The sequence below is a fragment of the Pantherophis guttatus genome, chromosome 4 (assembly GCF_059756535.1).
Source record: "Pantherophis guttatus breed Tessera chromosome 4, ASM5975653v1, whole genome shotgun sequence".
NCBI classification, from domain to species: Eukaryota; Metazoa; Chordata; class Lepidosauria; order Squamata; family Colubridae; genus Pantherophis; species Pantherophis guttatus.
In genome coordinates this window covers 14,981,191-15,005,556 of record NC_142066.1, presented here as the reverse complement: position 1 = coordinate 15,005,556, position 24,366 = coordinate 14,981,191, and the positions used below count along the sequence as shown (strand labels likewise).

Sequence of the window (24,366 nt, the reverse complement as noted above, 5' to 3'; positions counted from 1 at the left end):
ATTAAAATGAATATACTACCTAGAATTCTATATTCTACAAATATAGAATTAGATTGGGAAAAGACTATTTTGAAGATTTGAATAAAATAATGTTAAAATATATTTGGCAGGGTAAAAAGGCGAGGATAAAATTGAAATTGTTGCAAGATGCTAGAATAAGAGGAGGTTTTGGTTTGCCTAATTGGGAACTTTATTATCAAGCGACAAGTTTGATGTGGATTAAAGAATGGATAATGTTAAGAAACATTATTGACTTTAGAAGGACATGACTTGTTGTGGGGATGGCATGCTTTTTTATGGTACAAGGAAACAAAAACACAGGGGTACTTTAGAAGACATTATATATGTGAGGCTTTGTTACTAAATTGGGAGAAGATTAAAAAACAACACTATTTAAAAATTCCAGTCTGGTTATCGACGATTGAAGCATTTTCATACTCAATAATATTTAGAAGGGAACAAATTGTTAAATATAGTGAACTATTGAATGAAAAGGGTGAACTCAAATCAAAACAAGAATTAGAGGAACAAGGTTTACAGATAAATTGGTTTTCTTATATGCAAATACATTCTAGATATGATAAAGATTGTAAGACAGAGGGTTTTTATAATAATTTGTCTAACTTAGATAAAATTTTAATAGGTTCTGATGACTACGTAATTAAAAAATTGTATGGTTATTTATTAGAGGTAAAGTTGGAAGGAGAACAAGTTAAAGAAACAATGATTGCATGGGGGAAAAATGTTGGTTATGGAATTGATTTAGAGAAATGGCAAAAATTGTGGTTGCAAAATTATAAAATGACAATGTCAACAACATATAAGGAAAATTTGTATAAGATATTTTACAGGTGGCATCTACCCCCGACGAGAATAGCCAGAATGTTCAAGAATAAATCTGAAAAGTGCTGGAAATGTCATCAGACACTGGGCTCATATTACCATATGTGGTGGACATGTGTAGAAGCTAAAAGATACTGGACTATAATCCACACATGGTTGGAAAAAATGATAAAACAATATATAGACTTTAAGCCAGATATTTTTTTATTAGGGATTGTGCCAGAAATATACAATAGAGAATTGAGATATTTGATTGTGAATGTTTTAACAGCAGCTAGAATTGTGTTTGCTAAAAACTGGAAAAATGAGAAAATACCAACACAAGATGAAGTTATTAAGAAAATCCTGGAATGTGCTGAAATGAGTAAATTGACATTTGAAATTGAGAACAAGAAGATAAAAAATATTATAAGATATGGGATTTATTTTATCAATGGCTAGATAAGAAAGCATGGAAATGAAATATGAAATATGAAATGAATGTTATAAATCTAATATTTGAAAATAATTTTTTTGAAGCCGTAAAGCCATAGTTAAATAAATGATAAATGAGGATGTTTATTTGTTTGACAATGTGAGAAATTAGATAATTAGTAAATTCTGAATATAGAGATGAAGCACAAAAGATTTGTAACCGACCGACACACTGTTTGCAATTGTAATGGATGATGGATTTATGTTTTATGTTTTGTTTAAAAATAAAAAAGAATCAAAAAAAAAGAGAGAGAGAGAGAGAGAGAAACACACAGTTAAATTCCTTAACTTTTCCCAAAAATTTTCCTTATTTTATTTTTAAATATTTTCCATGAAGAATAAGTGGTAATATAGCCATGACTTTAAGGCATCCTAAACAACCACTGCTGATGGAATTTAATGAATATGTAGAGGAAAAAATGAAATGAAACTAATGTTGTATCTGTTTAATAACAATAAGGTAATACTGCACTTAATACCATCTTGAAGAAACATGGTGATATTTATCTGTAACTGGGCCAGAATCAGATACAGCAACTAAACCTATATATTAGATTTATATATTTATTCAGTTAAGGGTCAAACTAATATATAACATCACTGAGAACTCTTGAAAATGAATTGAAAGTTTCCACGTATCACCAACTACACTCCAATAAATAATTTTGAAATAATTGAAATAATTTCTATGTATGAAACTTAATTTGAATGGGGGACCACTCCATTTTAATTAAGACTCTTAAAACAGGGTTGTTTCAGATCTGGGTGGACTTCAACTCCCAGAATTCGCCAGCCAGGTTTGGGATAGGCGGCTATATCAGTCCAATAAATAAATGATAAAGCAAGCAAACAAATAACTTTAGGCAATTCAGTCATTTTGGCTGGAAAACCCTCACCTACCAAACTCACCTTCTTAAGAAAGCCAGTGTTTTAAAATCCTGATTTACTTTCTGGCATGTAATTTTTTTGTCTAACCGGACCTCTTTTCTGGAAAGGATAGAGGAAAGGGGGAGGGGGAGGTTAACTGAATTGAATTGAACTGTAGAATCCACCCCTCATTTCTTGCCCTTGTCTTTCTGATCGTTTAAACAACACATCAAGTTTTAAGAATGGATTTAACTGATAAATAAGGAGGCCTCTGAAAGTAGATGCCTTTTTGGATTTAACCAAGGACAGCTCCTCAGATGGGGAAAAATTTGCCTCAGACCCTTCAAACTATTCTCGGATGGAGAATCTGATATATACCACACCTCAAATAACACAACCTTAACTCTTATATTAATATTTATATTTATATTTATATTTATTATATTTCTATACCGCCTTTCTCCCGTAGGACTCAAGGCGGTGTACAGTCAAGAAAAATATAGACACACAAACATCATAAAATTGCTAATTAAAATTGTTACTTACTTTGGTCAATTAAATAAAACCCAGAATTAGATAACATTTAAAAAATCATTCGCATGTTTGTATGTTTAGCCCTGCCTGTTGGAACATCAGGGTCTTGAGGGCACGGCGGAAAACACGGAGATCAGGGATATTCCGTATCTCCGGGGGCAGTTCATTCCAAAGGGTTGGAGCCCCCACAGAGAAGGCCCTCCCCCTGGGAGTCGCCAGTCGACATAATTTGACTGACGGTACCCTGAGTAGTCCCTCCCTGTGAGAACGAACTGGTCGGTTGGAGGCTATTGGTGGCAAAAGACGGTCTCATAGGTACCCTAATACAGCTAGTCCTTGGATTTACGATAAGAGGTAGGATTCTACCGGTACAGACTGGTTCGCGCGAACCGGTAGTTCCGACGATCAGCTGGGAGCGAACCGGCTTGCTCTGACGATCAGGTGGGGCTGCCCGCCTGCCCCTGCGCTTTACTGACCTATATCTTGTCAGCTGATTCACGCAGCGCCTCAGCTGTGTTACTTCCCAGCAGTAACACGGAAGGTAAGTTTTCATAAAACTGCACATGCACACACACCGAAGCGCGCGATCACCGAACCGGTTGTTAAACTGGCAGGATCCCACCACTGCTTGCGACCATAACTGAGCCTCAAATTTCCACCGCTAAACGAAAAAATTGCTAAGCGAGCTTTGCCCCGTTTTACGACCTTCCTTGCCACCGATGTGAAGTGAATCTGGCAGCCGTTAACTTAGTAACACGGTTGTTAAGCGAATCTGGCTTCCCCCATTGACGTTGCTTGTCGCAAAGTCACAAAAGGGGGGGAATCGCATGACCTCAACGCATGACCACGATTGGGCCCAAGACTTCTGTTGGTAAGTGAGACATTTGTTAAGTGAATTTAGCAGCCTTTCACGGCCTTTCTTGCCCCAGTTGTTAAGTGAATCGCTGCAACTATTAAGTTAGTAACACCGTCGTTAAGTGAAGTTGGCTTCCCCATGGACTTTGCTTGTCAGAAGGTCACAAAAGAGGATCACAGGATCCTCGGACACTGCAACCGTCATAAGTATGAGTCAGCTGCTAAGTGGCAGAATTTTGATCCTGTTACCACAGGGCTCCTGTCGTAAGTGTGAAAAACAGTCTTGTGACATTTTTCAGTCTCGTTGTAACTTTGAACGGTCACTAAATGAACTGTTGTAAGTCAAGGACTATCTGTATTGTACGTACACTGAAAATGTCTACTTTTTTTAAAAAAATTGTGGCTTCCTATCCAGTTTGCTGAAAGAAATACAAACTCATATACAGTACTCACGGTTTGAATTTCTCCCGTAGTAGAATAATGCCGCCGATAAATAAGAAAACGGTCACTGCTAATTTCTGCTTTCTCAGACATATGTTGGCGAACATGGTAGAAGCAATTGGTGACTAGTTTTCACTCTTCTAATGCAGTCACTCTCAGAAAATTAGGCTCTTTGGAGACACAAAAATTGCACAGAAAACATGAATTAATCAAAAAGGAGGATTGTTTGAGACAGTATCTTGTCTGCTAGAGTAGAATAGAACAGAATTCTTTATTGGCCAAGTATGATTGGACACACAAGGAATTTGTCTTTGGTGCATAAGCTCTGTGTACATAAAAAATACATTCATCAAGAAACATAAGGTACAACACTTAATGTTACTAATAAACAATCAAAATCATACTAGGAAATTAAATAAAACAATATAATCGTAAAGATACAAGCAACAAGGTTATAGTCGTAAGTAGGAGTAAAGCAGGAAAACCCACTTTCCCAAATGCAAGAGACAAGACCACAAAAGTTGGAGAACACAGGTTTATTTGCTAGCAAAGGTTCGGAGCATTCACATGTCAGATTCCGAACCCTGGGCGCCCAAGGTGTACCTTTTATACGTTTTGCAATTCTAGCCACGCCAGAGGCGTTACGCCTCTATTTCCATATATGGGTACACCGTCTGTTACTTTCCATGAACACTTCTGGTAATATGTTTCTTAATATAAATTCGTTACAGGGAGGATATAGAACATAGATCATTAAGCTCATCAGTACATTTAACAAGTTCCTTATTTCTGTTCCTTGTACTTTCCTGAGGTTTGCAACATAACTTCTACTCCCACGTCAACACTTTTGAGAGCAACATAATACTGTGAATAATACAATACATAGATTAATATGATTTATAGTATAAGACCCTCCTGTCTCAGGAGGAGATAGGTAATAGGAAGGATGAGAATAATAATAGTAATACAGTCTCAGTCAATAGTTTGACAGTGTTGTGGGAATTAGTTGTTTAGCAGAGTGATGGCATGGGGGTAAAAACCGTTCTTTGGTCTATAGTTGTTCTGGTGTGCAATGTTCCACAACGTCGTTCTGAGGGTAGAAGTTGAAACAATTGATGTCCAGGATGTGAGGGGTATGTAGATGTTTTCACAGCCCTCTTTTTGACTCGTGCAGTATACAGGTCCTCAATGGAAGGCAGGTTGGTAGCAATTGTTTTTTCGGCAGTACTAATTATCCTCTGAAGTCCATGTCTCTCTTGTTGGGTTGCAGAGCCAAACTAGACAGTTACGGAGGTGCAGATGATAGACTCAATAATTCCTCTGAGAACTGTTATCAGCAGCTCCTTGGGCAGTTTGAGCTTTCTGAAATTCTTCAGGCTCAGGAAATTCAATCTCATTTATTCCTATCGCAGAGTACAAAGCTAGTCCTTGACTTACAACCGTTCATTTCGTGAGCGGTCAAAATTATAGCGGCTCTGGGGGGGAAAAGTGATTTATGACCATTTATCACACTTTTTATGACCCTTGTGGTATCCCCATGGTCACGTGATTAAAATTCGGACACTTGGCAACTGGCATGTTATTTATGACGGTTGCAATGTCCGGGGGTCATGTGATCACCTTTTGCGACCTTCTGACAAAGTCAACAGGGAAGTCAGATTGACTTAACCACCGTGTTACTAATTTAACAACTAAGGTGATTTCCGTAACAACTGTGGCGAGAAAGGTCATAAAATGGAACCAAAGTCATGTAACAACTGTCTCCCTTAATAATGGAAGTTTTGGGCTTGATTGTGGTCATAAATCGAGGACATGTTACATGGCTGATTTCTTTCCATATTCTACCCTTTGTAAGCATCAAACACATCAAGTTCATTTCCCCCCCTGGTTTTCAGCAAAAAGTCCATAAACTAAAGGGTTTCCACTCACTAATAAATATACATTAGTTTCTGCATTTTCCTTAATCAAATAGGTCAATTTTTGCCCCTCTCTACAAATTGTGTTATCTTTAACAACCATTCCTTCCTTCTGGGTGTTTCAGAGCCTTTTTATTATTATTATTATTATTATTATTATTATTATTATTATTATTATTCACCTAATAATCTTACATTACAAGTACAATAATATAATATTGTAAAGTTGGTCAGTTATTGCAGGGTAAGATATGAGCTTATAAATTTTTACAAATAAATAAATAAAAATCTCACTGCAGTTGCTGGGCACAAAAACCAATCACTTGTAAATCTTTTCCAGGTGTCTGTCCAACCGTACCCGCAAGAAAAATGTCTTGATTTCAGTGGCATAATAATCGTTAAAATCACATGTGGTGGACGTGCCCCATCACAAGGAAATATTGGTGCAATTTTTTTTTTTAATTTATATACCGCCCTTCTCCCTGAGGACTCAGGGCGGTGTACAGCCAGAATGAAAAAACATGGAATACAAATATTAAAAAATAATTAAAATATATATAAATTTGGCCCAAAATTAAAAATACAAACCAATTAAAACATTTAAAATTTCTTCTTAAGCCAGCCCAGCTTGCTGGAAAAAGTGGGTTTTAAGGGCATGGCGGAAGGCACTAAGGTCTTGGATTCTCCTTATCTCTGGGGGCAACTGATTCCAGAGGGTAGGTGCCCCCACAGAGAAGGCCCTCCTCCTGGGGGTCACCAGCCTACATTGATTGGCTGATGGCACCCTGAGGACGCCCTCTCTGTGGGAGCGCACGGGACGATGGGCGGTCGTTGGTAGCAGCAGGCGGTCTCGAAGATAGCTAGGCCCGATTCTATGGAGCGCTTTAAAGGTGATAACCAACACCTTGAAGCGCACCCGGAAGACCACTGGGAGCCAGTGCAGCTCATGCAGGAGCGGTGTTACATGGGAGCGCCATGCTGCTCCCGTCACTACCCGCGCTGCTGCATTCTGGACCAGTTGGAGCCTCCGGGTGCTCTTCAAGGGGAGCCCCATGTAGAGAACATTGCAGTAGTCAAGGTGAGAGGTGACAAGGGCATGAGTGACTGTGCACAGGGAATCCCGATCACGAAAGGGCCGCAACTGGCAAATCAGGCGAACCTGACAAAAGGTCCCCCTGGTTACAGCTGTCAGATGTTCCTCCAAGGACAGCTGCATATCCAAGAGGACTCCCAGATTGCGAGCCCTTTCTGTGGGGGCCAAAGACTCGCCCCCAATAGTCAGTGATGGAGTCAACTGACTATATCGGGATGCCGGGAGCCACAGCCACTCAGTCTTGGAAGGGTTGAGCCTGAGCCTGTTCCTCCCCATCCAGATCCGCACAGCCTCCAGGCACTGGGACATCACTTCAAGGGCATCATTGGGGTGGCCTGCGGTGGAGATGTACAGCTGGGTGTCATCAGCGTACTGGTGGTATCTCACCCCGAAGCCACGGATGATCTCGCCCAGCGGCTTCACATAAATGTTGAACAGAAGGGGCGAGAGGACCAATCCCTGCAGCACTCCACAGTTGAGAGGTCTCGAGGTCGACCTCTGCCCCCCTGCCAACACAAACTGCGACTGGTCGGAGAGAAAGGAGGAGAACCACTGCAACATGATGCCTCCCACCCCCAACTCTTCCAGCCAGTGCAGCATGATACCATGGTCGATGGTATCAAAAGCCGCTGAGAGATCTAACAGGACCAGAACAGAGGAGGAACCCCTGTCCTGAGCCCTCCAGAGATCATCAACCAACGTGACCAATGCCGTTTCCGTGCTGTGCCCAGACCTGAAACCCGACTGGAATGGATCTAGATAAGATGTTTCCTCCAGGAATTGTGGGAACTGTCGCGCGACCACATCTCAACAACCTTCGCCATGAAGCGAAGGTTGGAGACAGGACGGTAGTTGGCCAATATTGCCGGATCCGAAAATTCAAAAATGTCTGGAAAAAATTACAGAGCAAACTTTGATTTGAATCCAGGACTATTTTTATTAGGAATACCTGACCTGAAAATGAATAAAAAACTCCAATTCATTACACTACACATACTCACTGCAGCAAGAATCGTATTCGCACAAAACTGGAAACAAAATAATATACCCTCAGACGAAATAGTAATGAGGAAAATTCTTGAATGCGCAGAAATGGATAAAATGACTATGGAGCTAAAAGACAGCGATGATTCGGACTATTATGAAGTATGGAATAAAATGTACTGTTGGCTCGAAAATAGAAACCAAAACAGGAAATGTTTAACTTAGTACTGATGAAACTTAAATTGGAGTAATTGAACAACATTAAACAAAGAGATGTAAATATAAATGAATATAAATTGGTAAATAAGTATAATGAATACTACTATATGTGTTAATATAATGTGGATAAAAGAAAGGAATCATACAGAGTCAGATATATGGGCTCTGGAAGACCCTCTCTATTCACATTGTTATAGGGGGAAGACGTGCTTAGATACATGAACTCTGAGAGAACCTCTCTATTCACATTATTATAAGAGAGGAAAGTGCTTGTTGGAGATTATATTAACAAACAGTTAAACCCCATTAAGTGGTAATATAACTTCTGAGGAAGGACCGCCATATGGAAAACATCTGAGTGACCTCACTATGAATGAGACAAAGACTTATATGTTACAAAGAGTTACTTAATCCAATAAATTTACCCAAGGACAGCAGTAACTCTCCCATTAACAACTACAAGCACTCAAGAAAAGTTGTGTGGCTAAGATAATTTTATAAACTAAAATTAATGGTTTAAGTAATTAGATGAACATATTATCCAATGTCTGTAACCATATAGGGAAAATCGGATGTATGATCTCATGTTAACCATATATGGAAAATGTATGATCTCACTGAATCCTTTGTCTTAGAAATGTATAAAAACCGTCGTATCAGAGTTCTTTCTTTGTTCAAAGCTTCAGGTACAAAACTGGCTCTGAAACTTGCGCAATAAAACTGTCTCTGGCTGACCCAGGAATGTTTTTTGGTCTCATCATTCCACAACATTTATGGCACCCCAGACGGGACTAAGGAACAAAGAACTTTTGTTCTGCCAGACGGGCTGCCCCAGCGGGAACCGATGCCTCCCAAGGAAAATCCACTGGCCGGCCATTAGGACTCCTTTGAAGTCCACGGAATCTTTCGGTGGGGGGTGCCGTGAAATCGCTGGCGAGCAGACTAGTCAAGGATCCTCAAAGGTTAGCCAGACACAGAGACCTCAACAAAAAAGAAAAAGAAAAAGAAGGAAAACGCCTACAGGTAAGTATAAGTCAGGGAGTTCAAGTCTCTCTGTTAAGAAGTATCCACCAATTTAGTGGTGAAGAGGGGGCCTGATCACCCCCCTAGGAGACAAGGCGTCGTCCTAAAGTCTCTAGTAAGGAATTAAGTATTGTGTCAGTGGTTAAACCCTTGCGGTTCTCATTGACGACTGTCGGAACATCCAGCGTCGTGACCCAAGTGTAGTCTTGTTAGAATGGATGGTAATAGTATTGATCAGTGGAAGACTAAAAGAGAGACCCCCTTGATTACTCAAGTATCAGGCAGAGTTTGCTAGGGTCTGTTTGATGAAATCTAAAGAGCGGGGAGAAAGAAAACCTTATGCAATAAAAGTTTTTAAAAAATGTGTGTGATCTTATGTGTGGTAAGAGAAAAGAACTAATTGCAGTGTTGTAAACATTCTGATAAATTGCCATTCTTTAAAAAAAAAGCCAGAGAACTCTGAAAGAACTAAGAATAAAGAAGAAATTGTTTACTGTTCTTCCCACCCGGGGTTTATCAGGTAGTAAAAAGGTAAAGCCTGTCTAAATGGGAAGACTCAGATAATTTGACTTGATCAATTTGGTGTGATTTCTGTTAAAATTAAAACACAAAACAAAAAATAAACAACCTCCACAGGTCTGGAAATGTTTGACGATATGTGTGCATGTATATGTATGTAATCATTTCCAAACCTGCAGGGAAGATGAAATCCTCTAATAATAGTGGCTTGTGAAAAAGCTCCCTGAAATAATTTGGTTTGCATGGAGGAAGCATTAAATGAAATTTTTGTATGTGAAATTGGTTTATACAAGAAGTCTGATTGCAGTACAAATGTGAATGTGTGTGTGTGAGGTGTCCTGAAGCTCATAAGGAGTGATAAAGTGAAGTGATCTTGAGCCCTGTGAATGCCTGTGTGTTGAGGATGTGGCAGATAAATTTGTGGAAAAATGTCTATGAGTTGTTGAGAATAGAAGGAAATGCAGAGGGTTGTGTTGTTGAAAGGATGCTGAGAGGCGAAAGGAGATGAGAATTCTATGTAGTTTAAACATTTTTTTTCCTCTTCCCTGTATTCCGGAACCCCCCCCCTTCCTTTGGAGGAGAGAAGCAGGAAAAGGGTGAGCTATGGGCTTTTGTTCTGTTCATCATCTCTCTCTCTCTCTCTCTCTCTCTCTCTCTCTCTCTGCTGAATAAGCCTGAGAAAGGAGGGGGACATGGGTGATTGGCTCATGCAGCTGTTTCGATCTCTTTAATTTGCATATAAAAGCTATACAGATATATTTTCTTTACTGCTCTGAATACAATTTTGATCTTATTTTTTTCTGGAAATTTTTGAGGTTTAAAACCCTTAATTAAACCTATATAAAAGAAATGATTTTGTAAGATTTTTTTGAATCTGACTTGCATTTTACTAAAGGCAGAGAATTGATGCTAAAGTTGGATCCAAATATATTTCAGATTTGTTTGTTTGTTTGCTTATTTGTTTGTTTGTTAGCAGCATAAGTTGTTGTTCCTTTCGAAGAAGGAGCTAATTTGTTTATAGACGGATATACAATAGTAGAAGAGAGAGAGGAAGTTTTAGTGGAAGCCAGGAAGTTGCCTTTAAGTTGGTCTGCACAGACTTGTGCTGACTTGGAAGTCAGGATGGCAGTGGTAGGAGGAATTGAATGTTTTATAAGAAGAAGGAGTTAGAGAAAGTAGAATTGATGGAAGGGAGAAGGTATGTGATTTGTTTTTGGAAGGTTAGGGGTGTTGTGGTGTTGGAAGAAATATCCTTCTGGGTTCTGCTCCAAGTGGGGAAAAAGACACTGGAAACATGGAGACTGCTTGGAAAGATGGTTTAATGGTGGACAGGATCACATGGCTTGAGTTCCTGAACAGAAAAGGGCAGATACAGCGAGTTTTTCAGGTTTTATGCTCTCTCTGGCTCTGCATTTCTTGGGGCCCAGAAAGAGTATCCTGATTGGTTGTCAGACTCCCAGGGGGTGGGGGCCTTGCTGACTGATGGTCACATGTGCTTCCCAGGTCACATGTGGTGAGTTTCTGCTGCTATTGTGTAGAGGGCTAATCCTATCTTTGGCAATTCTTACTATGGCTCTGCCTGAAGGAGGTAATCTTTGTTATGTAGAATAGACTGGCCCAGGCCTTAATGGCCCATTGACAAAGGGTGGGGGGCAGGAAGGTGGGAGCTGCTTTGTCCGTAAAATATGCTTCTTCATTTCTCATCCAGGGAAATATAATATTCTGCCTTTTTTCATATTTCCTAAAATATTTCACTCTTCCAGAAAAGGGGTGGGTGCTAACTTCCGACAGTGGATTGCATAACCTTTGGATGGGGAAGGAAGAAAGGAATGTGAGAGTGGAACCAAGTGATAATGGGAAGAAGTGATGATATGGGCAGGGAAGTCAGCATTAAAGATTGCCCGATCCAAAGAAGAGGAAGTGGTGTTTTTAATTGACAGAGATCAGATTAAGTGGACAAAGCATTAGAATACACTTAATTAGTGAAGAGAGTGTTGGAAGATATGAGAAGCTCAATATTAAAAGAGCAGGGAAATTCCCCTAAGGAAAATAAGCAGAAACTCAGGCAGAGTATCAGCTCCCACTAATATGGAAAACCAAAACCAAATGGAATAATGAAATTAGATATAAAAGTGATATAATACTTGAGTCAGTCTAGAGGATCTCTGGAGGGCCCCCTTTCTTTGGCATTAGGTTCAAAAAGTGGAACCACAGAGTTAACGAAATCCTCCTCAGCTGGGAAGTTCAGGAAACACCATCACGAGCAAGATATCACATCTAGCTAAGCAAAGGTAACCACAGATATAACGGCAGGAAACTTAGATAGGTTTGCAAGAACACTTGCGATCCACTTAAGAGGGGAAACACGTTAGTAAGCTTGTAGGGTATAGTAGCAAAGGTGGGGGGATTGTCAGAAATGTAACCAATCCTAAAATGTCAAAAGTATGTATAAATGTAACTGCATTAGAATCTTTTCTTCGTTCAGTCTTTGCTTCTTGTGTTGCACTGAACCTTGCGCAATAAACCTCTCTGATCACCCATGGAAATCTTGTGAGTCTTAATTTTTTTTTTTTTTAAATTTGATTTATATGCCGCCCTTCTCCGGAGACTCAGGGCGGCTTACAATGCGTTAAGCAATAGCCTTCATACTTTTTTATATTTATACAAAGTCAGCTTATTGCCCCCACAAACTGGGTCCTCATTTAACCTACCTTAGAAAGGATGGTAGGCTGAGTCAACCTTGAGCCTGGCGAGATTCGATCTTACTTTAATTGCAGACAGCTGGTGTTAATAACAGGGTGCATTAAACCACTGTGCTACCAAGGCTCCTATTAGTTCCCATGGGCAGCCAAGATGGAGGGGAAGCTCAGGGTTTGAGGAAAGGAGGTGTAATGGCATCCGCGAATGATTTTAGGAGACAGAAAAGAAGTGCCACAGACTTTAATAATGATTCACAACCTCGGCAACTTGAAGATGTGTGGACTTCAACTCCCAGAATTCCCCAGCCAGCCATATGGCTGGCTGGGGAATTCTGGGAGATGAAGTCCACATAATCTTCAAGTTGTTGAAGTTGAGAAACTAGGCCAGACAATGATCCGATGAGAGAGACAATTGAGCCTGCACAAAAAACATGACACAGCAAACATCTCAGGAGTGTCCCTCACTTGTTTCGAAGTGCCTTGGTGGCGCAATGGTTAGAATGCAGGATTGCAGGATAATTCTGCCGATTGCCAGCAGTTGGATTCTCATCGTCTCAAGGTTGACTCAGCCTTCCGTCCTTTCTGAGGTTGGTAAAATGAGGACCCAGATTTTTGAGGGCAATAGGCCGACTCTGTAAACCGCTTAGAGAGGGCTGTAAAGCACTGTGAAGCAGTATAGAAGTCTAAGTGCTATTGCTATTCTTCTATTGTAAATGTGAGGGATGCAAGATGTACTTTCCACCAATGCAACTGTATATTAAAACAGACCAAGTACTGCTGAGTGTGCCTTCCTGTCAGGACTACCTCGCAAGGTTGACAGGAAGGCAGCAGAAATAATAGGAGGGCTGTTAAACCTACAAGCCCCTCCTCAATTCTCTTCCTGTTTAACCACATTACATTCCAGCCAGTGGTGGGTTTCAAAATTTTTTACTACCGGTTCTGTGGGTGTGGCTTGGTGGGCATGGCATGGTTTAGTGGGCGTGACAGGGGAAGGTTACTTCAAAATCCCCATTCCCGCCCCACCCCACTAACCTGCTCTGGGAAGGAATCAAAGTCCCCCCTCTTCATTTCCCCAAATAAAATATTACTCATAAGAAAAGGCTCCCAGAAAAGCAAAGAAAAGCAAGGAAAAATCAAGCTGCTAACAAGGAACCTGCCTGATACTCATTCCATATTCCTGCCAGCTGCATAAAGGAAACTTTGTAGGAAGAAAACAGTTACTGGTGCTTAGAGATAATAGAAAATGGAAGCCGGAAGTTCGGCTCCATTTACAAGCAGGCAGAAAACTCATTCCCAAGACAGGATATTTCACAATGGAAATCGCCCAAACCTTTTTAGAAACACACAAAAAAAAAACACGTTAGTAAGCTTGTAGGGTATAGTAGCAAAGGGGGGGAGATTGTCGCTGTGGGCTGTCAGAAATGTAACCAATCCTAAAATGTCAAAAGTATGTATAAATGTAACTGCATTAGAATCTTTTCTTTGTTCAGTCTTTGCTTCTTGTGTTGCACTGAACCTTGCGCAATAAACCTCTCTGATCACCCATGGAAATCTTGTGAGTCTTAATTTTTTTTTTTTTAATTTGATTTATATGCCACCCTTCTCCGGAGACTCAGGGCGGCTTACAATGCGTTAAGCAATAGCCTTCATACTTTTGTATATTTATACAAAGTCAGCTTATTGCCCCCACAAACTGGGTCCTCATTTAACCTACCTTAGAAAGGATGGAAGGCTGAGTCAACCTTGAACCTGGTAAGATTCGAACCTGCAGTAATTGCAGGCAGCTGTGTTAATAACAGGTTGCTTTAAACCACTGTACTACCAAGGCTCTTATAATTTCTATAACATTCCATGGCGACCATGAAGGGACCCATAAGAAGGAGCCGTTGACTCTCCTGGCGGATTTAGTCCGGCACAGCTCTCGCTGTGGTCTGGCTGATCTACCAGGCCGGCCAACCCTCTGTTGAAGGGTTCGGTACATCTACAGCCACAGCGGGATCACAGTGCCCGCACTCGAAATCACGTCAAGGATCCTCAGGGTGACAGACTGGTTGCTGAGTGGACGTCCAGGACCAAAAGACCTGCAGGCAAGTATGGAATAGGTCTGTACCCAATCTGTAGGATTGGAAGCGGGGAAGGAACATCCTCGACTGGACAGGTTGCCTTGCCTAAGTCCAGATAAGTAGGAAACTATGTGGGCTGGTTTAACGGTCGCATTTCTCAGAGATAGCCGTTGGAACGTCCGGTGTCCTGAGTCGACCGTAGTGTTTTCTTAGAATGGGTGGGAGTAGCAGCAAACAACCGGCATCTTTGACGCCGCTTGAATGCATGTTGAAAAACTTTGAGGCAGGATTCTCTGGAGATTATGGAAATCCCCCTTGCAATAAAATGGATTTAAGGAAGTTCTGTCAGCTAGAATGGACAACTTTTGGTGTAGGCTGGCCAGCAGAAGGAAGTATAGACTCTAAAATCACTTCACTAGTGCATCAGGTGGTAACTAGAGATGGTCATTGGGACCAATATTCATACATAGACCGGTGGCGATCAGCCATAAAGACAAAACCCCCTTGGCTAAAGCAATGCCAACTGGAATGCACTCAAGCATTCCTGGCCAAGGGCTCAGATCCCTGTTGTGCTATGAAAAGAAAAAAGAAACCTCCACCGGCTCCTCTGGCGGATGACGACGGAGACCTACACCGACCTCCGCCCTATGCACCGCCAAGACGAAGAGTAAATGTGCTGCCTCCCCAGGTTGTTACTACGTCAGTACAACCTCAGTGTTCCCCACAGAGAGGCAGATCCATTAAGTGAGAATCGGTTCGCCGATCCTCTATTTCGACTCCACCTCGTTCTCCTAGTGAGAGTCCGATTGCTTACAGGACCAGGAGTCGAATCGTATCAGATGCTAAAGAAAAAAAAATCCAAGTTGTGGCTCCTCTAAGAACAATAGTTACAACCAATGCTGCCAGAAATTTGGTAAATGCCCTGCAGTATACTCCGTTTACTACAACTGATCTTTTAAATTGGAAACAACAATATGGACCCTTTTCCCAAAATTCACAACAGATAATTGAGTTAATGGACTCTAATTTTAAAAGTCACCAGCCTACCTGGGGTGACATTCAAACTCTTTTGACTACATTATTAGATTTGGAAGGACAGGAAAAATATAGACTAGCTAAGGAAAAGATCCTTCACCAATTACACCTGGGAGACACAGCCAATGACCAACAACAAAGAGATAACATTGGAAAACCAGCCGATCCTGATTGGATCCATTGAATGCTAATCATATGACTGAATTACTTCAGTACCGGGGACTGGTGATGAGATGCCTTCGTGATGCAGGGAGGAAACCTCAGAATTTCTCCCTCATTACTACAGTGATACAAGGGAAAGATGAAAGTCCTCAAGCCTACTTGGGACAGATCATGCAAATGTACAGGGAACATACAGGAATAGACCCCAACGCTCCTGAAAACCGCCTTTTGATTGCTGAACGATTTATGACCCAGGCATGGCCAGACATTAAGCGCAAATTAGCAAAAGTGGAGGGGGTGGCAGGAAAATCTTTGGCTGAGATTGTCAAAATCGCTTCCAAAGTATATAGAAACTGATCTCTGGAGGAAGAAAAGAAACAGGATTTGAAGGAACAAAGGAAAGTTGAAATGTTGGCAGCCGCAATAACCCATATGCAGTTGAGGCCGAACCAATGTGCCTATTGTAAACAGACTGGCCATTGGAAGAGCGAATGTCCTCGAAGGCAAGGAGAACGTGGAAGAGGAGGTTTTGGACAGAGTTGGAGAAGGGGAAGAGGATATCAAACTCCTCCGCAAGGACAATTCCATAGGCAGAAGTCTCAAAGAGGTGGAGGATATCGAGGAGGGTACCGACCTCGACCACCCCCTCCTGAAGAACCAGAAGAACTAATGGCCCTAGGAGGATTAGAATGGGATGATTAGAGGGGTCAGGGTTCTCAGGAACCACTCCCGGAACCCATTGTAAATGTTAGGGTGGGAAAATATACTGTCCCTATGTTAATAGACACTGGAGCAAGTAGGTCAGTATTAAATCAACCTCTTGCAAAAATGTCAAAACAATGTATCAAAGTTCAGGGTGTGGCTGGTACTATACAATCCCAATCCCTGACTCAACCAATACAATGTCAGATCGGGAAAGCGGTGACTCAACATCAATTCATTTATATGCCCGACTGTCCCATTCCACTGTTAGGCAGAGATTTGCTCCAGAAATTGCAGGCAAAAATTACGTTCTCAGCAGACTCCAATTATTTTACTTTGACTCACCCGAATACTGAAACCTGGCACTTGTTACATGTGTCAGAGCCCAATTCGTCTAATTCTTGGAAAGCATTTAATGTGTCTTCTCTCTGGGCTGAAGATAATCCACCTGGCTTTGCAAAATATGCCACTCCAATTCAAGTCGATCTATGCCCCGGAGCATATCCTGTCAATATCCCACAGCGTCAATATTCCTTAGAAGCAGTACGGGGTATACATGAACTTATTAGGTTATATTTAAAGGAAGGCATTTTGCGAAGGTTCCGCTCTCATTGGAACACCGCTATTTTACCTGTCAGAAAGCCTAATGGAAATTGGAGACCTGTACAGGATCTAAGACCCCTCAACCGGCAGGTTCTAACTGTCCATGCAACCGTGTCCAACCCCTATAGTCTCCTTAGTAATATTCCGGCTACTTCCCAGTGGTTTTCAGTTATTGATCTTAAAGATGCTTTCTTTACTATTCCTTTAGCTGAAAAGAGTCAATTTCTTTTTGCTTTCGAGTGGACTGATCCCGATAGATACTAATACACATGGACTCGTCTACCCCAAGATTTTAAAAATTCTCCTACACACTTTTCTTAAACTCTAGCTAATGATTTGCACCACCTGATTCTTCCAGCGCCTGATGGCATCTTTTTACAGTATGTAGATGATATTCTGATCACAGGTGATACAAAAGATTCCTGTTGGCAAAATACCAATGCCCTCTTATATAGACTACAGGATTGTGGCTATCGAGCCTCTCGTGAGAAAGCCCAATTAGTGCAGAATGAGGTTAATTACCTGGGGTTTATTTTAACTCATGGGAAAAGACTTTTAGGAACGGCTCGTATTCAAGCCATACAACAGATCCCCATCCCAATAAACAGGCATGAACTTCGAGGATTCTTAGGGTCTGCTGGATATTGCTGAATGTGGATTCCTAATTTTGCAATGATTGCGACTCCTCTGTATGAAGCAACCAAGGGTAAGGATACTGACTCCTTCAATTGGACTAAGGAATGTAAAAATGCTTTTGAGACTTTGAAATCATTGTTCTCTACTTCCCCTGCTTTGGGTTTGCCAGATTTGACCAAGCCTTTCCATCTATATGTTGAGGTCAGATGTAATGTTGCATTAGGAGTCCTTACTCAACGTATGGGAACGTGGCAACACCCTGTAGCATATCTGTCTAAACAACTTGATCCGGCTTCTAAGGGATGGCCATACTGTCTCAAAATAATTGCTGCCATTGCTCTCTTGCTAGTCGAAGCTCAGAAACTAACCTTTGCTTCTAAAATTCAAGTTTACACTTCTCATGCTATCTCTACGATTTTGGAAAACAAGGGACACTTGTGGCTTAGCAATCAAAGACTGCATAAATACCAAGCGTTACTTCTGGATTCTCCGGATCTTACTTTCCATCAATGTGCTTCTTTAAACCCCGCTGCACTTCTACCTTCACCAGACACTTCTCTACCTTTACATGATTGCTTAATGACTATTGATGCATCTTATTCATGCAGACCTGACCTTTCAGATCAACCACCGTCGAAATCTGATTACACCTGGTTTACAGATGGTTCTAGTTTCATGGAAGGTGGCATCCATTACACTGGATTTGCAGTAGTCTCTTTGAAAGACACCATTTGTTCTGGGGCCCTCCCTTCTTTCTGGAGTGCACAGGCTGCAGAGTTGTGGGCATTGATTAAAGCTATGATTAAAGCCAAAGGAAAATCCCTAAATCTTTATACTGATAGCAAATATGCTTTCCTCACTGTACAAGCTCATGCTGCCATTTATCGGGAGCGAGGATTTGGTGATTCCTCGGGAAAACCCATACAGCATTTGAAATTAGTGAAGGCCCTCTTAAAGGCAGCCCAACTCCCCTCTAAGCTGGCACTCATTCATTGTCCCGGTCATAAAAGAGATTTGTCCGATATCTCAAAGGGAAATCGTAAGGCAGACGCAGCTGCCCGATTTGCTGCCAGACAGGGTGAGCCATATTCTAACGAACTCTTTGGAAAACTCTATTTCCTGGATGATTTCATCCAACAACATACGCCCTCCTACACCAAGACAGAAACAGAACAATTCCAAACAGACTTAGATGCGACTTTCTGAAATGGATGGTATTACTTGCCTGATCAGCGACCTGTTATCCCAGCATCTTTAGCCAAACCTTTAGTCATGCAAGCACACTCTTCTCACCATTGCGGAAAAAGTTATTTAGCACAGTTACTTGATCGCGCCTTCTACATTCCCCTCTTACCCACACTTGTGCTTCTGTAACTGCGACCTGTGCTACTTGTGCCCAGGTCAACCCTAGACAAGGCAAGAAACCCCTTCCCGGGGTCCAGCCGGTTACCTTTATCCCCATGGACTATCTGATTCTGGATTTTACCGATATGCCTAAATGCCAAGGATACTCTGCTTTGTTAATGATTATTGACTCCGATACTGGCTGGCTTGAATCATATCCCTGCCGCAATAAAACTGCTCTAACTGTAGCCAAATGCCTTCTAAAAGATATCATTCCTCGCTTTGGTTGTCCTTCACAGCTTTCTTCTGATAATGGACCCAAATTTGTTCACAAAATAAATCAACAACTAGCAGACACTATAGGCACTAGATGGTGCTATCACTGTTCATTTCACCTCCAAAGTTCTGGAAAAATTGAATGTGCTAACAGGACTCTTAAAACTATTCTTACTAAAATCTGTATGGAAACTCATCTTCATTGGCCCCAAGCCTTACTTTTAGCTCTTTATATTTGTAGGACAACTCCATGGACCAAACTTCAACTTACACCATTTGAATTATTATATGGTTTTCCACCCACTGTTACTCGTAATACACCCACTAGTGTTGATTTATCCATTAAAGGGGGAATAGGGCAGCAAGAACTGTTAAAACAGGTACAGCAAATTAATTTACAACAGCAAAAATTAAGGCATTATGTGATGGAACAACCCCCCCCCCCACCAATAGCTTTGGAACCTCATCGGTTCAAAATAGGTGATAGAGTATGGGTAAAACCCAAATGGAAAGGCCCATATACTGTGATAGTATGTTCTCCTTTAGCAGTTAAGACCTTGGAATCCAAATCCTGGATCCATTGGACCAGACTGAAAAGAGCTGAACAAACTGATCCAGTCCAGTATGCAATAAAGGCCACAGATAAGCCCCTAGTGCTGAAATTCACCAGAAAGCATCCTACTGAACCTGACCGGGAAAGGGTTCTCAACGTACGATGCGGAGATAGACTCTGCTGAATCCTACCGGCAACGGATTCTCTACGTACAGTCTAAGACGACGAGCCTTGCTGAATCACCCCGGAAGCTGGTTCCCTGCACACGGCAGAAGAATGGAATGGAGGAGAGTAAAATGAATTAAGAACCTGACCATTTGTTAAGGAATGGAAATCCGCTCATACATAGCTATAAGTGCATTAGGTTTAGGTTTAGCGTGTATGCTCGCTTTTATTGTAATTTGCTGTGTAGGATACCTATTCTTTTGGAATCGCCCCAAAACCAAAGGAGCTGGTACTGAGTTAAAAACTAGTAGCTGTGCTGGGAACCAGTACGAAACTCCTGTAGATACTTATGTTTGAGGAAACTTGGGAGTGGGGACTCTGTATCACTGTTCTACTCCTGGGACTGTGGACATTGTGTTTAACAAAAAAGGACTGGTTCTGTGGGATACCTAAGACTGATATTGCCTTGCAAGTCACATATTCTCCCAACCCCCTTTCTGACTTAGTAATTCTGTAAACTAAGAGTACTGGGATTGAATAAGAACCCTGTGTCGGTAGGGAGGAGATAACGATGACCTTCCTGTGGCTTTGGATGTTATTGGCAAAGGGTCTATTAAACGATAGTATCCAGAACAATAGTTCCCAATGTTGTGAAAATGCCCAAGAAATTCCCCTTGTCCTTGAGGGAGGACCCAGGGAGGTCAAGAACCGCTCGGAATTAGACAAGAACAGGTCACAAAGTGGGGTTACCGTGGGTCAGGTCCACTCCCGCCAACGACGTGTCATCGATAGGTGGGGTCGGTATTCTAGACCTAGGACAACCCCGAGACATAAGGACAAGTATTTGACAATCCCAGTGAAAGGAGGGGTAAAACAAAGGGAGAACGGGCCCCTACAACAATTACAAAAAGGGAACTACATGTTGAGGATACTGGAATTAGGTCAAAGCCTTGTTAACCAATCTGACCCTGCCTTGGGCCAAAAATGCTGGCTGTGTTTGTCTGCTAGTCCCTCATCTTATAATGCTGTTCCAGTCAAGCCAGATCTCTGGGTGAGGACCAAAACCACAATGGTCTTTGAGAAAAATATTAGATGGAGAACCAAAACAGCAGCAGCCAAATTGCAAAAAGATTTTTATAATGCATTCAAAAGACTGGGAGAAAGCTGTCTCCCAATTGTTGGCCCTATAGCTGTTGGTGTGGAAATCCTAGGACCGTCCTCTTTGTGTGTAAAGAGATATCAGGAACCTGGAAATCCTGTAGGGTCCCTGACAGAAGAACAATGTTCATCAGAAATCTACCTTGGTCCTAGAAATAAGACGGATCTCAGAGATATAAACCTAGTCAAAGCCATTTCTCCTTCTGCTTACAACTTATTTCAACAGAAGTTAACTTTCTCACTACCACCAACTATCACTATTAAGAAATGGGGAGGATGGAATATATCTTGGGAAAAGTGCCCAAGACCATTCCAGCCCCCTCGAAATAATATCTGGCTCTCTCTGTCCTCCACAGGTACACGTCCATGTATCCTCTTTCCCCTGGGAAACATAACTTCCTGTTATCTTTTTGAAGGTCCAGTTCTCAGAGATAAACAAAGGAATCCCTCACTAGAAGTCCCATTACAGCCTCTGACTGGAATGATAGTAGCAGGGACTTTGCAGGTTTGAACTAATGAAAAGAACCACCGAGTCCAAATCTTATCCATGAGCATGGGTGTGTGTGTAGAGGAAAATGGAGTTTTCTTCTTGTGTGGGAAAAATGCATATTTGTGTTTACCAACAAATTGGACAGGAACATGCACACTAGTATATCTGTTTCCTAAAATGGGTGTTGTTGGTGGGGAACATACTATCTCTGTTCCCCTCATGGGACATGTTCAGAAAAGGGCACCTATCTTGATCCCCCTATTAGTAATTTTAGGAATGGGAACAGCAATTGGAACAGGTGTAAGTGGGATGACACACTCCATAATAAAGTTTCAGCAATTGTCAGAAGAATTTCAAGAAAACCTGAATCAAATTGCTGGGTCCTTAGTAGAAGTCCAAAATCAGATAGATTCTTTAGCAGCAATGGTCTTGCAAAATCGATGTGCCATAGACCTCCTAACGGCAGAGAAAGGAGGTTTGTGTGTATTCCTAGGAGAAGACTGTTGTTTCTACATGAACAAGTCAGGTGTGGTGAGAGAGGTTGCCAAGGAATTGCAGGACCGAGCATCTAGGATAGGCCAGAGGCTACAAACAACAGACATGTGGTTTTCCTGGTTGCCTGGGTCTGGCTGGATAAAACAGATGCTATTCATATTGATCTGTGCTACAGTGGGCCTCGCTTTTATTCCTTGTGCAATCCCTCTACTCAGACAGCTGGCTAAAAGAGCAGTGAAGGAGATACAAGTTGAGAAAGAGTTAGTTTTGATGGAATGCCGCCTTGACCATCAGATGAACTCTAATGCCCTTAATGAAGATGAAGGTTCTGATACAGATACATATGTACAATTTGCACCCATAGAAATGGAGAGAGTGCCTTCAGAAAGTGAGGATTGAAAGTCATTTCACATGTATCTTTTCCGTCTCTTTTATTAGGTATCCTTATCCTGAAATGATTATGCTATGCAAAATATTATATGCTTGCTTACTTATTAAAAAGTATAGAATGGTTACCTACAGAAAATCATGGACAGATGGGAAGCAGAGGAAGTTTCTGCATGGAAAAACTTCCAAAGGGGGGAAATAATATGGAAAACCAAAACCAAATGGAATAATGAAATTAGATATAAAAGTGATATAATACTTGAGTCAGTCTAGAGGATCTCTGGAGGGCCCCCTTTCTTTGGCATTAGGTTCAAAAAATGGAATCTTTTCTTCGTTCAGTCTTTGCTTGTTGTGTTGCACTGAACCTTGCTCAATAAACCTCTCTGATCACCCATGGAAATCTTGTGAGTCTTAATTTCTATAACACTACCTTTACCAATGGGCCATTAAGAAGCTGAAACCACCTTATTTTCTACAACAAAGGAAGAAAAAGAATTACAGAGGCCTGCAACATCCAAACAGATGTGGGACACAGGAAAGAAAAACAAACACCCGACTTCCGGTTGGCGAGCTGCAGCGACATGGTGCTGAGTGAGTGACTGTCACCCCTCAACACCGTTTGTCACCGCGTTTTGGGGATCCCTTCGGGGGCGCGGGTCCTGGAGAGCCCCGCGGACAATAGAGAGAGCCGGGTGAGCGAGAAAGTGAAGCGCACACACTTCTCGCTAAACCGGGCGGCTCTGTCAAGCCAACGCGTGTGAAGTCAGCCTTTCAATGGCTGACCCGAAGCTGTGGTAGCTGACAACCAGACGGGAAGCAAGGAAGATCAGAGACTGCAGTGTCGAGATTGAACCGTGTCCTCCCTGCCTACGTGAGAGTGAACATCAGGAAGGGGCCGGCGGAGTCGGGCGAGAAGGGCTTAAACAGAAAAGAGCGGCGACGGAGAGTGGAGAATAGACTGAAAGATCACGGAGCTCGACAAGCCGGCGTAGAGAACAAGAAATTGAGGTCGCTGAATTACCTGCGCAAGAAGAGGATCGGTGGGCATAGGGAGTAAGGAAGCTAAAAGAATTCAGAAGAACTTCTTTTTTCTCTATTTGCTGGTTAAAGCAGAAAGATGAACTAAGCTGGAGATTGGACTCTATCTAATTGTGCCAGAGAACAGGAAGTGCAGCCATTGAAGAAGTCTGACAGAGCAAACTGAAAAGGACAGGCACGGAGACGATCTAGCTTTGAGGCTTACCATAGAGTTTTGACAGTGGCAAAGTAAACGTGAGAAGAAGACAGGACTGGATGAGACTGGCGGCTGAGTGAGAAAGAAAGAATATCACCCCTTTGCTTTTGGGAAAATATTGCTTGCCCCCAACTAAAAACTTGGAGATTTTCCCCTCTTTTTCCCTCTTTCTTCTGAAAAATCTTTTTTTAATATTTTGATTCTCTGCATATTAACATTGTTATCAACAAGAAGCGTAGATCTCTATATTAATTAATTGCTTATATACAAGATATATTCTTATAGAGTTTATTAGATTTATATCTATTTATTCAACCATTTAATTGTATTTAATTATATCTATTTACATTTATATTTATCTGTACAAATAATATTTTCATATATTGATATATTGCTATATTAGAATTACAATTCCTACACATATTAACTTATTGATAATCAGAAGTATAGAAATTTGAATTAATACTTTTTTTAAGCAGTAATTTAGACATAAGAATTGTAGTTATAGAGCATAGATTTACCTAGGAGTTAACGGGTTATTGTGATTAGAATTACCAGGTCTTGAATTAACTACGAATAAGTAGAAATAAGCCCCT

At 41.4% G+C, this 24,366-nt stretch overlaps 1 protein-coding gene across 4 annotated transcripts in view; it reads right to left on the bottom strand.

The window, feature by feature from the left end:
* LOC117679684 (alpha-N-acetylneuraminide alpha-2,8-sialyltransferase-like) overlaps positions 1–24,366 on the bottom strand; it is a 64,151-nt gene that overhangs the window by 17,658 nt on the left and 22,127 nt on the right. For all 4 annotated transcript variants that reach the window (XM_034441837.3, XM_034441840.3, XM_034441838.3 and 1 more), the window contains 2 exons: positions 4,027–4,184; positions 2,227–2,304 (listed from right to left, as the gene is read on the bottom strand). In XM_034441837.3, coding sequence (XP_034297728.2) covers positions 2,227–2,304; positions 4,027–4,121 — 173 coding nt within the window. In that variant the 5' untranslated portion in view covers positions 4,122–4,184. The remainder of the gene's footprint in view (positions 1–2,226; positions 2,305–4,026; positions 4,185–24,366) is intronic.